The 15863-nt window shown below is 45.3% G+C and overlaps 1 protein-coding gene across 1 annotated transcript in view; it reads left to right on the plus strand.

The window, feature by feature from the left end:
• PLCH2 (phospholipase C eta 2) overlaps window positions 1-15863 on the plus strand; it is a 326258-nt gene that overhangs the window by 25918 nt on the left and 284477 nt on the right. Inside the window, 1 exon segment of the mRNA XM_054009469.1 lies at window positions 6023-6405. Coding sequence (XP_053865444.1) covers window positions 6294-6405 — 112 coding nt within the window. The 5' untranslated portion in view covers window positions 6023-6293.

Here is a 15863-nt window from a genome sequence, read left to right on the forward strand (position 1 = left end):
TCGTTACCAGGCGTTTTCAAAAATACTTATTGATTTGGTAAAACAGAAAGTTGATCACTTTTCTTAAACACTTCCTTTTAGGCAGCGTGGGCTAGAAGATGGGGCACCGGGCTGGAACTCGGAAGATTGGGTTCTATTTGCAGATATGCTACTGACCTGCTGGGTGACTTTCTCTGTGTTTCAGTTTCCCCTTATGTAAAACGAGGATAATGGATACTGACCTCCTTGCTTTGTGCTCTACTGATGAAAAGTGCTAAACCAGAACTGGGGGGTGGTAGTGTATCTTGCATGGTATGGTAAAGGGAATGTTTCATGTGTATGTAGCTTTAGCTTCGTGTGAAGCCTAGCACTGGAAGCATGTGAATGGCTCAGTTTAATAACATGGCGTGGATGTAAAGTACTCTGTTTATCACTGGTACAGACACAGCATGAGCAGCTCAGTACACGCTTCCCCTCACACCATCGTACCTCAGCTCTTACCACGAGGGACCATTTCTTGGGGCATAGTTCAAAGTCCATTAGGTCTCCCTTTCTGCCGAGGTTCCCAACGAGGCGAGCAGTTGTGGTGGTTTTGTGATATGGACACCAGGGACCAGATAGTCAGCTAGAGTAAATGGGCACTACCCATCTGACTTCACTGACATTTCATCCTCTGAGCTCACCAAAGAAACTAGCCATTTCCATTCTGTTAAACTGTCTACAAAGATTAATTGTCCACCCTTCCATTGGGACCCCTTGGCTCAGACATGACTGCCTGGCGAAGGTGAGGGCAGAGCTATACTTGGTGTTCAGAGGTGCTCACTCAGCTTTGTTGCAACTCCAGCAGGTTTGGTGAGGCTGACAAAGCTCCAGAGAGAACCTGAGCCCAGTCTCAAGAACATGGGCCCAGTTCATGGCTGTGGGTCCAGAATGTGAGAAATGAACTGAAGGGGAATTTCAGGGAGTGAGAACCCCACCTGCTCCCAATCTAAAGAAAATGTACTAGTGAACCGCTGGCATAAAGCATGGTAGCACAATTGACAGAGCTCTAGCGAGGCCAGCTGACACCAGCAGAGGATCTGGCCCGCTGAACTTTGCCCATTCTGAAGGACACACTGCTTGGTGTGTAATCAGTCACAATGATTGAACTTCCTGTAACTGGAGCCACTGGAAGAAATCCTAAAGCAAACTGTTAGGAGTGTTTGGCAAAGCAATTGCCACCCAGCTCTGCTCTCTGAAGAGTGAATGGACAGATCCTGAGTCACTTTTAAGCATTTCCTTCTCTCCCTGGGAATCATCCAGGAAGCCACAATTCCTTTCGTTAGACTTGCAGTATACACATACCACAGCACTGGTGTGGCTGGTGGGTGTACAACTGTCAGTGCAGAATAGGCTGGGAGGAGAAATTACTTAAATGACTGAAGGTGCCAGATAAACTCTCCTGCTCTGAGGCCAGGCCTGTTTTTTCAGCCCAGGTCCTCGTTATTCGGATGCATAGAGCAATGTGCCAGCACTGCTGCAGCAAAGCATTTAAACACTCTTCTGGCTTTTTCAACTCTTAACTTTCATGTTTTTCTCTCTGCCTCCTACACATCTTGGCTGAACAGTGGAGGCACCTTTTGACCTGTGCTCAATTCTCCCCCAAAGATCTAAGAAAGCTTTGAGGCCTCTCTCTCTTCTTATTCATATCGGTGTAAGTCAGGAACCGCTCCACTGGAGCGAAAGGAGTTACCAAGCTATAAGTGAGCGCAGTGAAGTCTCTCTTGTTATGGGCCAACAGCTTCTCCTCTGTCCCAGGTTTTATTTACTCTTATTGGATAATTGCCCACACAGGCCACTGTGGCAGGCTCAGCCAGTCTCTGAAGATGTCCACTGGGTGGGGTGTAAAAATGAGACGAGTAATCTGTTGCCACCTCCCAAAACATGAGAAAGGCATGAGGTGTGAGAGAAACACAGAGAGAGATCCTGACACAGGATCGTATCCTGAGGTTTTTGCTGAGGCACACTCCCAGTGCAAACTCACTGATTTCAGTGGGAGATTGCCTGACTAAGGGCTGAGTGCAAACAAACACAAGGAGCTAAGGGTTTGGCCTATAGTGAATATTGCTAACATTACCTAAGAGCAGCTCTGTTTTACAGTATTCGCATACCTTAGTGATGCCTCAGTTCTGAATAAGGTGCTGCTACTAACAGGCCTCAGCAACTGTTAGCTTTTGTAGGAGCTTTGCTGTCTCTACGGAAGCATGGGTATCCTTTACTCATTCTTGGTCTGATCACAGCAAGGGTTTGATACTGACAGGGTGATTAGTCAGAGTGAGATAAGCATCATATGTACTGTAATTCCTAGACCTACGCTGAAGGCAGCCTGACAGCCTCAGATGTGGAGTCTGACTTTTAAAAAACCAGATGCACAATTGCTTGCCTAATGTGTACATTCAGTTATAGCAACTGCACATACAAATAGCCAGTTGTGCTCACAAACGTCTTCTCTCCATTTGCACACACAGTTGCCTGATTTACACATGTAATTGTAGCTAAACTTTTCCAGATTGGTGTGTGTGTGTGGGGGGGGGGGGAGGGGGGGGGTTGTACCTCATCACAACATTATTTCCCTGTAACCGCTATGCACAGTTCCTTAAGGAGGTTTCTTATCTTTTGTACATGATATTATTACTGTTTTGTATTTCAGTAACACTTAGCAGCCCCAGTGCCAGACCAGGACCCCACTGTGCTATGTGCTGTACAAACAGATAACGAAAAGGCTGCCCCGGCTCCAAAGATCTTACAATCTAAGTATAAGACAAACGATAACAGGTGGATACAGATGGGGGAGCACAAAGAAATAAGGCAATGGAATGTGTTTATTACACAGGGCTATGTATTTTGATGATCCATTTGCAGAATACATGGTAGTTTGAACCAAAAGCGGCTTCAGATTTTCCTCCCTTTCTAGAAAGTGTGTGTCTGTGCGTGTGACAGACAGATCAGGCACTGCGTTCCCCCACGACTCCCACACTGAAAGGCAGACACAATGCCATTCTTTCTCTGACTACCTCTTTATCAGCTGCTTAGGATTCTGGAGCGCTCCAGAAATGCCGTTGCGGAGGACTGGTTGAGGGAGGTGGGGCAGAGGCTGTGTGTCAGAGTCTCTCGTGTTCTTATGTTTGCTCTAAGACGTGGTTAGGGATCGGTTTGGAGACAAGCCGAAGCTTGCAGAGATTTCCTGTCCCTGGGTGTATGGAAAGCAAGGGGCAGTATATAGTAACATTTAAAAAAGAGCTGGAAAGTTGACCTGCACAAAGGAGAGTCTGGGTGTTTATTAAGTGAGGTGAGCCGTGCTGGTGTGTTGGATCCTTGAAGCACTGCTGGATGGAGAACCCTGGAGACTGAAGTCTTCCAACCACTGAACAGACACAGCCCAGAAAGTGGCAGTGCAAGTTTCCCACACTACCTTGTTCATGTGTTTTGGCCCTGACTAGGCCAGGATTGACTGTGGGGATGGGGGTGGAATTCAGTCTCCATAACCCATTCAGTTTTTCACCTCTCTGGTGGAAATGCCAACAAGAGGGCCAGTTAGTGGCATCCATGAAGCTGCGTGTTGCTGTGTGGATGCCGGCATCTGGGAGTGGGATCAAAACCACCCACCCATTTAAAGTATCTTTTTCTTTTCTTTTTTTGCTATTGCAGTAGTGTTTAGAGGCAGCCATCAGGGGCCAGGACCCGATTATGCTAAGTGCTGTGCAAACACGCACCAAAAAGATGGTCCATACCCCAGAGAGATTGCAGACAGCTCTGGGTCACTGTGCAGCTGTGTAGCATACAGCTCAATAGCAACTCCCTCCGCAATGGGCTCTCACAAGTTCTCTCCAGGGTTGATGCTGTCCGGCTCCCACTCCTCCTTCGCCCACATGGTACTAAGGCAGTCCTCGTGCAAGCACTGAGAAAGGAACAGCTCCAGCCTTGACGGAGCATCTAAATAGATAATAAATATTTAAATGTTTTTAGCTAGGTCCACTGGAACTGAACCAGATGGTTCCGATGTTGCCAGCTCAGTCCAAACAGAGGAACATCATGCCCTGGTGAGAGTTGACTTTGGGGAGGGGGAATGATACAGAAGAGTCTGATCAACGGAGAGTCCTGCCTCCTTTTCCCTGGCACCATGGAAGGGGAATGGCTGATGGGGTGGGGGGAGCGCCTGCAATATAAATATAAGGACGCTGCTGGGTTGGGAAGGTGGCTGTGGCTAAGACATGTCTTGTGGTGGAGAAGGGTCAGGAGTGACTGTATTGAATATAAAGGGTGTATAACAATTCTCCTGAGCAAGGCTTCTGGATGCAGACAGACTCTGTGGCTCTTTCAGCCTTTCCAGCTCCGAGGCTGATGGCGGTTTATGCTACCGAACGTCACCACACAGGGTCGCTGCAAGTCCTGGCCTGGGATAAGCAGGGGGTGATGGGCTGATGGGAGGAGATTGCTGGGATTGTGGGGGTGGCACTGTTACTCCTGACACCTCATAGAGCCCGCGTTGTGCTTGCACACACTCATGCCAATGTATTGGGATCTCTGCTCTGCAGTCAAGATTCCCTGGTGCTGAGACCCTTCTGAGTGAAGCAACCCCACTCCCAAGGGATGCCCTTGTCTCTGGTGAGATCCTATCCCACGTGGGTGTAAAAATGCTGTGGTTTCAGTGGCATTAACATTTTCCACTGCATAAATATTGCTAAGCCCTGACATCCCGTATGTGAAGGAACTGTGCATTCGACTCACTGTCTGAGGATTAGTTTGCTGGCTGAGGCGTTCCTTCCCCCAGGGTACCTGGGACAAGACAGAGTGGGGGAGAAAAGGCTTGCAGTGTTGCAGTATGGAGAGGAAACTGTTCCCTGCTGTAGTTGGATGAGGGAGCAAACATGGAAGGCTCCTCTCACTTTGACTGGCACTCGCTGTAAAAGGGACACCTTTGAACTAGATTTTTGTTATGCTACAAGCAAAACACCTTAATATTCCCTCCTCCCCTCTTACAAATTCTGTAGTGATGCCTCATTGCCATCTCTGTCCAGAAGTTCACTTCAGACTAGATCTCTGCTTTTACAGCAAAACCTGTCCGGACAAGGTTCCAGGGCTCAACTTGTAATTAAAAGCTGGAAGGAGACTCCCATGGAGTCAAACAGTTACAGAGTTAATACAAGAATTGAAGAGTTTTCTCCCACAGCCTTTTCTGATCATTGCATCAGAGTCGGCTTTAATTTCTTTGAGAGGAAGGAGGCCCAGGGAGATGTGTGCGGAGCAGAAAGCCACCTTTCCCGCAGCACGTGTGAGAAAGATGTCTGCTTAGAAGGGGGGAGGAGGACGCAGGTATGGAGGTGAGGTGACAGCAGGTAAGAGAAAAGGGAAATTAAGATCTGAAAGCTAAGAGGAGGGGTGGATGGGCAAACAAACATCCTAACAGAAGTTGCTCCCAGCGATTCGTGTCTATTTGGGACGTGGTGTATTCTCTGATTTCTCCTGAAACCTGGTTGCATTTGAAATATACGTAATAAACTGTTCCTGCAGCAAATACATCTGATGGTGTCTTGCGAAGGTGTAGCTGGCAGAACTGCTCTCTCCCTGCTTCTACTTCGACATTCTTAAATGACCTGAATTGAATGAAATACCAGAGTGCAATGGGGCTCTGCTCTCACTCCCACCTGTGAATGATGGGAGTTACTTTGGCCTTATACTAGCATAAATGAGATCACATTCTGCCCAATGTGTGTAAGCAGGAGCAGAGTTTGGTCCACTGTGGATAATCCAGCATGGTCTTATTGTAAGCTTTGCTCTTCATGATAGAATAGATGAGGTTATTTCGCTTATTTGAAAAAAAATGTCTTCACTAGGTGTGTAACACACAGTACGTACTGGGAAGAGATGCTGAATTCCAGCTCCTGTCACTCTCTGACCACCTGGAATGCAAAGGCCAAGGGATTCACTACATCAAGGCAGAAGGCAGTTGTAACTTCTCTTTAGCAGCGGTACCTGAACGCCTATCCTCCATCTTGTATTGCAGGTGTCGATCGGACAGAGAAAGGACAGTCTTCTGCACCTGGCAAAGTGAGCTTGGAATTCCAGAGCGGAGACCTTGCATGGATTCTGTAGGAACCTGAGAATATCCTCTAAATGGCAGGGGACAGCCCCTAATTCCATGAAGATTATTTTTATCACTGGAACTGAATCTTTTGTGCCAATATGACATTTTCCATTTTCCCATCTGACAACTGAAATAACAGGCTGCGTGGCTTGGAGTGGACGTTCTGAAGAGGCAGCTTTGAGAGGCTACGATGGCTCTGGCATCTCCAAAGGCCATGCTAGGGGACCTGCTGCAACAAGAAGAGTCACCATTTGATAATGAAAACTGTCACCATTTCCTGTCTGCAAACATCATCGCAGTAGGTAAGTGAAAGCTGATTAGCTCCTGATTTTGTTGTTGTTGGGTATTTAAAACTTCTTTTCTTGTGGTTTTTCTTTTGGAAGCTGTGGTCTTACATGGGGAATCTAGTTTTCTTGATTATGGGCTGCACTAGGGTAGTGGCTCTCAACCTTTCCAGACCACTGTACCCCTTTCAAGAGTCTGATTTGTCTTGTGTACCCCCAAGCTTCACCTCACTTAAAAACTTACAAAATCAGACATAAAAATACAAAAGTATCACAGCCACTCTATTACTGACAAATTGCTGACTTTCTCATTTTTACCATAGAATTATAAAATAACTCAATTAGAATATAAATATTGTACTTACATTTTAGTGTATAATATACAGAACAGTATAAACAAATAATTGTCTATGGAATTTGTACTGACTTCGCTGGTGCTTTGTATGTAGCCTGTTGTAAAACTAGGCCAATATCTAGATGAGTTGAAGTAGCTCCTGGAAGACCTCTGAGTACCCCCAGGGGTACACATACTCCAGGTTGAGAACCAATGGGCATTGTACTGTGGTTGGCTTACAAAAGATTGGGTCGGACTCTCTGATCTGTCCCACTCCCTTTGCACCGCTCAGACCGTGCAGAGGGAATGTGTTGGGACGTGAAGGCAGAGTGGCCAGAATGTGATCTACTCCAGCACTCCTCGGCTGGTACATGATGCCTAGGAGACCATGAACCACTGGCATAGCCCAGGACTCAACAGAGAATCTCGCCTTTTGAAAGGCTTTGTGACCAGTCTTAGTGGCGTATAAAACACAACAGACCAGGCAGTCAGTCTGTGTCTGTCTGTCTTTCTCACTCACACACAGGCTTTGGACAAGCCTCTTGCCCTTTTCCATGCCTCTATTGGTGTAAAGCTGGGTAAATTAAAATGTGCACTTTCCAGCGCCTTTCGCCTGAGCATCTCAAAGCACTAAACGAAAAAAACTCTGATCCCTGCCTCAGGTTGGTAAGGGGTATAGAGGGATCACGTCTTACAGCAGCTGTTTGATAGATGTCTGTTCTAGGATTTAGTATGCATCACTACCATCTCTAAGATTGCAGCAACACCACACAACTGTTCAGCCTAGGAACTGAAAAAGGATGCAGAATCCAGTTAAAACAACAGAGAGACTTGGTGAGGCAAAATGTATCTGCACTGGAACTTGCCCAGACGCCTGGGGTTAACCCCCAATGCTTACGAAGAGATGCACGGGATCTTTAGTGACCATGAGTTGAAAGGACTATGTTTGACAAGCTCTCCTAATGATGACACCCTAGCAATACAATTTTTCATAGCACTATTCTGGGCCAATTCTAATTTGGAGGGAAGAATGTCCCCTTACAAAGTCATTTAGCGCCACTTCCCATAGCATCTCTTCATTCCTTTGAGGCCCCCTGCCCAAGTACTGACCCAAGCCAGCCCAGCTTACCTTGGGAGAGCTAGGAGGATCGCTGTCTGTAGTGGAATGGGTACACTGCAATTGGTTTACTTAGCCTGGGTCTTTATGTTGGCACAGTGCACACAAACCTCATGGTAACTAATAGATGGAAAGATTGAGTCATTTGCCCAAAATTGCACATTGTATCTGTGTTTCAGACAGGATTAAAACCCAGCTTTTGTTTGGCTTGCAGTGTGTTGTGCTAGACCCTAGCCTGTAACTCATCCTCAATGCCTGTGTTACTGGCTATCATTTAAGGAGGTTGAAATTGGATCTGTGTTTATATATATTGCTTTGCATAAAAGAGCTGCTTGCTTTGTCAGTGTTCATAAGTGCATCCCATAGAATCTGTGGGATAATTGTGTTATGAATTTGTGGTACATAGTACCATAAGATTATTGTGGTTGTAAAGAGAGATTCATGTAGCAGTAAATGAAGCTTTCAAATGCTTCCTGAGTCATGTTAGGCCTAATAATCTCTTTATGTAGGCAATCACATTTAGGCCTCAATAGACTGTCTTAATGTTTTTTGAGATGCACTTGAATAAATGGGAAACTAAACTGTGGTCACCAAGGCTTTAACACAGTGTTAACCGACATCACAGCTTGTTGGAGTCTTATAATGACAATCCATATTTGATGTCATTCCCTAATATGCCAAAATTGGCAAGCCTGGCACTAAAAAGTGGCACGTGCCCAATTTCACAGGGAAGTTGGGAAGGCAGATTAAAAGTACCCTACATACTTACAAGTCATCACACAGCACTGGACTGTGTGGGGCAGGGAGGCCATCAAACCAGCTGTGATCCACCATCCCTTCGGAGGGATGATATTTTGCAACAGAAATGGGTCTTTATGAGAAATGAGGTGACTTACATCGACAGCTAGACCAGATGGGGCAATTTGGCCCCTGATTTGCTAAATGGTTCAGTATAAACCCAAAGTGGGGACAGTGGGTGTGCCTGGAGAAATGCACGTGCCCTTGTACCCACAGAATGCGTGAGCATTCCCAATGTGCCAGCAAAACCTTGTGTACTCCTACAAAAACGTATGATGTATCTAGTACACCTGCAGAAAGGGTGTGTGTGTGTCTCTGTGTGTGCGTGCGAACACACACATGCATGCACCTATTATTCCAGACACAAGAAAGCAAATGCCATCTGATGCGGCCACAAAATCAATGCATTTGCACATGCAAATAAGCACTTTCAAATACAAAACCCGACAACTGTACACATAAGCATCCAAATATCCGGTTTGTGTATCCAAATGCAGGTTGTAGCAGGCAATGGCAACACATTGTTCACCCTCCTCCCCTTCCCCTACTGTGACAATTTGGCCTGAAGTGTAAATCTGACTAATAGTGGCTAACAGTCTTCTGAGGGAAAAGCTAAACAGCCCTTGTTAAGTTCCCCATCTGAATCTCTCACAATACATGTTCATCTGCCGCTGAAGCCTGGTTAACAGTGATGCCCCTGGCAAATGAGTTAATTAAATGGAACATCCTCACTGTAAAGTGGGCAACTTGGTGACTCGTTCTCTTTGCTAATTAGCTGGTCTAGGCTGAAAGCAATTAATATTATTTGTAAAAGTGAAGCTGGCAAGAGAGTTAATTACAGGTAGAGGGTTGATTTCTCCCCGCATGAGAGAGAGGGAATTTAAGTCCAAGTCAAAACAGTCCTTTGAGGTCACCATTAGAAGTTCAGTGGAATGTGCATCATTTCTTGTTCGGGGCAAATAACAGGAAACTGACCAAACATGTGTAGTCTAGATAGCTCTTGAAATCAGATTACAGGGATGAGATCTGCTGATCAAGTCAATGGGCTAGATCCTTAGATGGCATAACTCCATTCCAGGTCGGGACAGCGACTTCAGAAGGTATACGCGTAGAAAATGATGGAATCGTCCAACCAGGGTGTGTTGAATTCTATTACACACCTAAATCATTGTCTTGTAGAGCAAAAAGTATTCATTAGAAACTACTGGGCATCCCCTTAAGAGGGTTAAATTTAAAATAGTCAGTAAATGTAGGAGCAGTTGATGCAATTTGTTGCGTGTGTGTGTGGTATGGGATTCTCTCAATGTGTATGAAGTTTTGGGGAAAAATTTGATGTTTCACGCAAATAGTATGCTGGCGCCAGAATGCGTTATGTTAGAGATCTCAGGGATTTGTCAACTATAAATAAAATGGGTGAATAACTTCTACTTTGGGCAAACTTGATACAACTAAAAGGGAAAAGATGGGAAACGCTGAGAACTTTGAATGCTACCAAATGGTATGTTGTCCTAACAGATCTGACTGGCCTCGAAAGGGTAGCTTGGCAAATGAATAATTAGCAGGAGTTCAATCTTTTTTAAAGACACGGATGATTAATGTAATTGTTTGTTTGCTCTTCCCTCTCCTGTAGTGGGAAGTAGCATAGAAGCCTGTCTTAGGAAGAAAAAAAAATCTGTCTAGGTATGTGTATGGTCAGCAAGGCTGTATCTGTGGGTTAGCATCCATATAAAATACAAAATTGTTAAACAGCCTGCAAAGCCCAAACATAGGATGTGAACTGGGGACCTGATGCAGTGAGTTAATGTACTGATTGCTCTTTAGCCCCAGAGACCATAGCAATGTGTCATTCCATTTCAGCAGCAAGGCCGAGTAGCTGGCTTTGCAAATTCTTTCCAGTCTTTTAGCTCACAATTCAGTGTTTTTTCTCCATGTTCAGGGGTTTCTGTTTTTCTGGGTCTTGTGCACTCTGATCTGTTGGGTCCCTCATGGGAGAGGAAGAAATGAGGCCAGTCCTAGTCATTGTTTCAAGAGGAGCATTAACCTTCAATCTACCATGGGCCAAATCTTAGCTCACTTATTTTCTAAACTCCCATTGACTCATGGGACTCATGGAAATTGGTTTAGTTTTGAGCCATTGGAAAGCCTGGGATTGTTTACTATAGAAAAGAGACGAGTAAAAGGGAACATGATAAAATAATGAATGGAATAGAGAAGGTAGATCAAATGATTCTGTTTTCCCTGTCTCATACTACAAAAACAAGGAGACATTAAATTAAAAGGGGGCAAATTCAGTACAGATAAGAGAAATATCTTTTTACACAACGTGTAATTGGACCATGGAACTCTTGAAAATCGTGGAGGCAAAGAACCTAGCAAGATTCAAAAAGGGACTGGACGTCTTATATGGATCAGCTGCCCCCACATCTGCTATTGTGGGGTTCTTACACCTTCCTCTGAAACTTCCTCTGATGCTGGCCACTGTCCTACAGGATACTTGGCTAGATCCAGTCTGGCAATTTCTGTATTCCTAAAGTCTGTGAGCAAATGTATAAAGAACTCAGGGTTTGGCCCCATGCAAACTGTCAGCAGTAAAAATGTGTGCCTCAGGCTCCCTCATGGTCTCCTGAGAAGGGGAACAACACGCATGCTGTGTCTATCTGCAAATCTGCTGAAACTTTTTTGGGAGAGCAAAAGTTCACTGTGGTTTTTGCCCTTGTTTGTTTGTTTCCCTTCTTGTGGTAAGAGCAGTTGATATTAATAAGAAAGAAATGTCAGAAATTGTATGACCTTATATCAGTGTTGGGCAACCTGCAGCCCGCAGGCCACACGTGGCCCGTCAGGGTAATCCGCTGGCGGGCCGCCAGACACTTTGTTTACATTTGCATGGCTGCCCACAGCTCCTGGTCAATGGGAGCCGCAGGGCCGCAGGTTGCCCACCACTGCCTTAATAGAATGAAATGTCCCTTTTTATGGCTTGTGCTAATGCAACTTCCATGGCTGCTGAACTGCATCTTTCAGCCACCAGCGCTGAATTCACTTAAATACGTTTCTTCTTCTCTAATTTTTAATGAGTAAGTTCCAGAGGGAACATTGCATGGTGCAAACCTGTGAGGGAGTTTCGATAATCATCCCCTCATCATCCAGGTGTGAGGACAGTATGAAGAGCAAGTGAAACCTAATGATTACTTTTTAAAAGCCAAAGCTACTGAGTAGGATCCTCCACTGGTGTAAATCAGTGACTTAGGGGAAGACTTTCAAAAGCTGCTATGTTATTAGGAGCATTGATTGAAGATAATTGGGACTTACTTATGCTCCTGCATTCCTTAGGTGTTTTGGAAAATCTTCCCTTAAGTCAGTGGAGCAACCCCAATTTATACCTGCTGATGTTCAGGCCCCTTAACACTAAGGTGTTCTGAGTTGAGAGCCTACATATTTACCCTAAGAATGATGATCGCTCACTGTTGCTGCTGTTTGTTGAGTGCTGTCAGTGTGTTTGGAGGAAGAAGTGGTCCCTAAAGAGTTTCTCATGCTACAGACACAACTTAAAACATCAGCTGTTGACCAGAGTTTGAGGGAGCAGAATTGACTTGTCCAGTGGCCATTGTCGAAAGTCTTTGTGGACTAATGTGTGTTGTAAGAAGGGATTTGAAGGAGGTGGGGCAGGTTGCTTGATGCACAAGAGGAGCACTGAATTTGGCCGGAGATTTCCCATGGGAGTTGCACTTCTTAAAGCTAGACTGCTTGATTGAATCTAGCCCATGATGTGAAATTCACCCCTGCGCATCGGCATATTCACTGCTAAAGCACTCACAGTAGAGTTTAAGTTGTGCCTAGAGATGAATTTCACCTGATGGGTCAAATCCCCATTTGGTGTAAACCAGTGTCGCTTCAACCTTTTTACACAAGCTGAGGGTCTGGACCTGCATGTGTTGCTCCTACTAATATTGATGGGAGTGAAACCCACTTCACTGGTTACAGCACATCAGTGGGAAGACAGATCCACAAGTGATGGCAGCTGTGCCAGTTCTTGTCTCTAGTTACCTAGGTGGGTTTTCCTCCCACAGTAGAGCTAGCCATCATCTAAACATGCTTCTTGGGTTCACAGGGAGAAGTCACTAGTGAGCTATTCTGCACCATTTAGTAAGCTGGTGTGCAATTAGTTCTGTGTAATGCAAGATAATCATCTGGCCACATAAAAGAACCCCAGCTTATTCCAGCAATGCTTTTTACTTTTTCAAAGTAATCGTCTGAAGAGTGAGAGGAAATGGACTGTTTCCAAATTTCCTGCAGTAGCAATTACTGTTCTAAGTTACCATCTGAAGACATGCACACTTTGTCTCCCTGGTCTCTCCCCAGGCATGTTGTCCCCATCTCCGGAAGGTAAGATACGATTATAATTCAATGGCCACAATAATATTCAGGCCCTGATCCTGCAAGTTGTTCCATGCGGGCAGATCCCTGCATCTGCGCAGAGCCCCAGTGGTTTAAATAGAAGAAGTACTTGCAGGATCCTAGCCTGAGTGTAGTCCCTTACGAAAAAATCCTGTAGAATTCAATAAAGAATAGTAACCCTTCTGTGTGATATTTTAGACTGTCTCATAGCAATATACAGGAATTCCTCAGTTGTCCCAGTTAACGTTGTTTCGATGTTAAGTTGCTGATCAATTAGGGAACATGCTCGTTTAAAGTTTCTAACATCTTTGGCAGCCGCCTGTTTTGTCCACTGCCTGCAGGAAGAGCAGCCCGTTGCAGCTAGCTGGTGGGTGGTTGGAACCAGGGTGGACCAGCAACCCCCCCATCAGCTCCCCATGCCCCTAAGTTCCCTGTGCAGCAGCTGTCGCTCCCCCCATTGCCATGTGCCGCTCCTGCCTCTGCCTTGGAGCTGCTCCCAGAGACTCCTGTACGGGGGGAGGGGGAAAGAGGGGGCCTAATGTCAGGGTGTCTCCCCCTCCCCCCTGCTCCTGCACCCCACTTACCCCATCTTCCATAGAGCAGAGGGGACACACAACTGGAGGGAGCTTCTAGGCAGTAGCTGCGGTCTCAGGTCTCAGCAAGCTGTGTACTTAAGCCTGGGGTCACTACTTAAAGGGGAAATTCACATTTTTTCTCTCACACACAGGGTGTGTGTGTCTGTCTGCCCTCCCTCCTTTTCTGCTGCCTTGTAGAGTGTGAGAGTTAACCCTTGAGGGCTCAGTCAATTGTTAGTTCATTTAGCAGTAAGACATTCCCTGGGAAGTATCCCACCCTCTGACTCCTCCACCTCAAACAAGCTTCACAATCATCATCACTGTGTACCAGTATTAAATTGTTTGTTTAAAACTTATACTCTGTGTGTGTGTGTGTATGTATATATATATACACCTTTGTCTGGTGAAAAAATTTTCCCTGGAACCTAATGGGGAAATTGGATTAGCTTAACAACGTTTCGCTTAAAGTTGCATTTTTCAGGAACATAACTACAAAGTTAAGTGAGGAGTTCCTGTAGTTATAGATACAAGCAGTGATGTAATTCTCTGTTCAACTCTCTCTGCGCTGGATTACTTTCCGTAGAAAGTTTATTTTTTTGGAACCCCATTAAATGTCTGCTAGAATTGTATTTGTTTCATTGCAAATTAGCAAAGCTCTTAAGCACGTGTCTGAATTAAGCTTGTGGTTAAGTGCTTTGCTGAACCGGGATGGACTGAAGCATTGCTTAAATGTGCTGATGAACTGGGGCCTTAATTCCATAGGCTATTTCCATAAGATGTATCAATTTATTGTTTGATTCATTCTGTGTTCAGAATACTGTGTGTCTGATCCAAAGTCCATAGAAGTCAATAGACGGACTTCCCTAAATGCAGACCTTGCAGGGTTATGGATACCTGGTGAAATTCGCTCCCATGTAGGGCCACTCCAGCACAAAATTTAGGCTAGGAATGTAAAAGTTTAACTGGTTAACTGATCAGCATCAGTCTTATCGGTTTTGGTTAACTGTTAACGATTAAACTCTGCTGCCCCCCAGAGCCCAGGACTCCAACTGCTGCCCCGGGTGCAGCGGCGGGTGGCAGAGACCCCGGGCACGGCGGTGGGCCACAGGGGCTGGCAATGGGCGGCGGAGTCCCCGGTCGTAGCAATTGGCTGCGGGGGCTGGTGGCGGCGGCAGAGTCCCTGGGCACAGCGGCTGGCAGCCAGGACCCCAGGCGCTGATGTGAGCAGTCCCATTAACTTCAGCGGTACTCCTTTTATGAGGAAAGGTATGCACGCACTTAGATGTTTGCAAGGTTGGGGCCTAACTAACTACTCAGTCTTTTACAGCATTGTTGTGAGGTAGCTGGGTAAATAGTAATATCTCCATTTTACAGATGGTGAAACTGAGGCACAGAAGGGGGAGGTGCCTGCCCCAGGCTAAAGAATGAATCAGAGGTAGGGACAGGATTAGACTGCAGGTCCTCCTGACTCCCAGTTTTGTGAAGATTCCAGGGCAGAGCAGAGAACTAGAAGTTGAGACTGCTGGGATCTAATCCTATCTCTGCCACCGACTTTGTTTAAACAGGTCCTATGACCTCAGCTTGGCTCATGTACCTAATATACAAACTGGGATAATTCTCAGGACACCCACCTCATAGGAGGGTTATCAGGTTTGTTCTTTGAGACCCTTTTGTGATGTGCAAAGTATCTATATAATATGCTCTGTAACTACCCTCCGCTGGATGGAATGTCCTTTCCATGCCGGCTGGAGCAGATGTAACTGTCTCTCCCTAGTGGCTGCAGCCTACAAAAGTGACCCCATATAGTATCAAGGTAGAGTTGAGATTATTATCTAATAAATTTCAGGGGTCTAGCATTGCTTCCTAATGCAGATATCTGTCATATTGCTATTAGTTGTTCTATATTTTCAAAGTTTAGGTATATGTTACAAGCATAAAGTGCTGTTTGTTTCACCTACTGAGTACGGCCTTAATGGAGTCCAGTAAGTTGTATTAACCTTTAAAAAAATCGTATGTCAATGTCTTTGATGTTAGAACACACAGTATTTTATGTCTGTCCTGAAAATCCTGTTTCCTCTGAGATCTATAATAGCTTTTAGCGTCTGAAATAAAATGGTTTTGGATCAGAGCTGCACAGCCGCTGACAGATCTGATTATTATTATTTATTCACTTTAGGATTTCTGTCCATTTTTATATTTTATTCAAATTAAGTTCTGTGATGTTGCAGACCTCTTTCTCATTTGCAAACCACACTGACAG

The sequence above is a fragment of the Malaclemys terrapin genome, chromosome 19 (genome assembly GCF_027887155.1).
Source record: "Malaclemys terrapin pileata isolate rMalTer1 chromosome 19, rMalTer1.hap1, whole genome shotgun sequence".
Lineage (NCBI taxonomy): Eukaryota > Metazoa > Chordata > Testudines > Emydidae > Malaclemys > Malaclemys terrapin.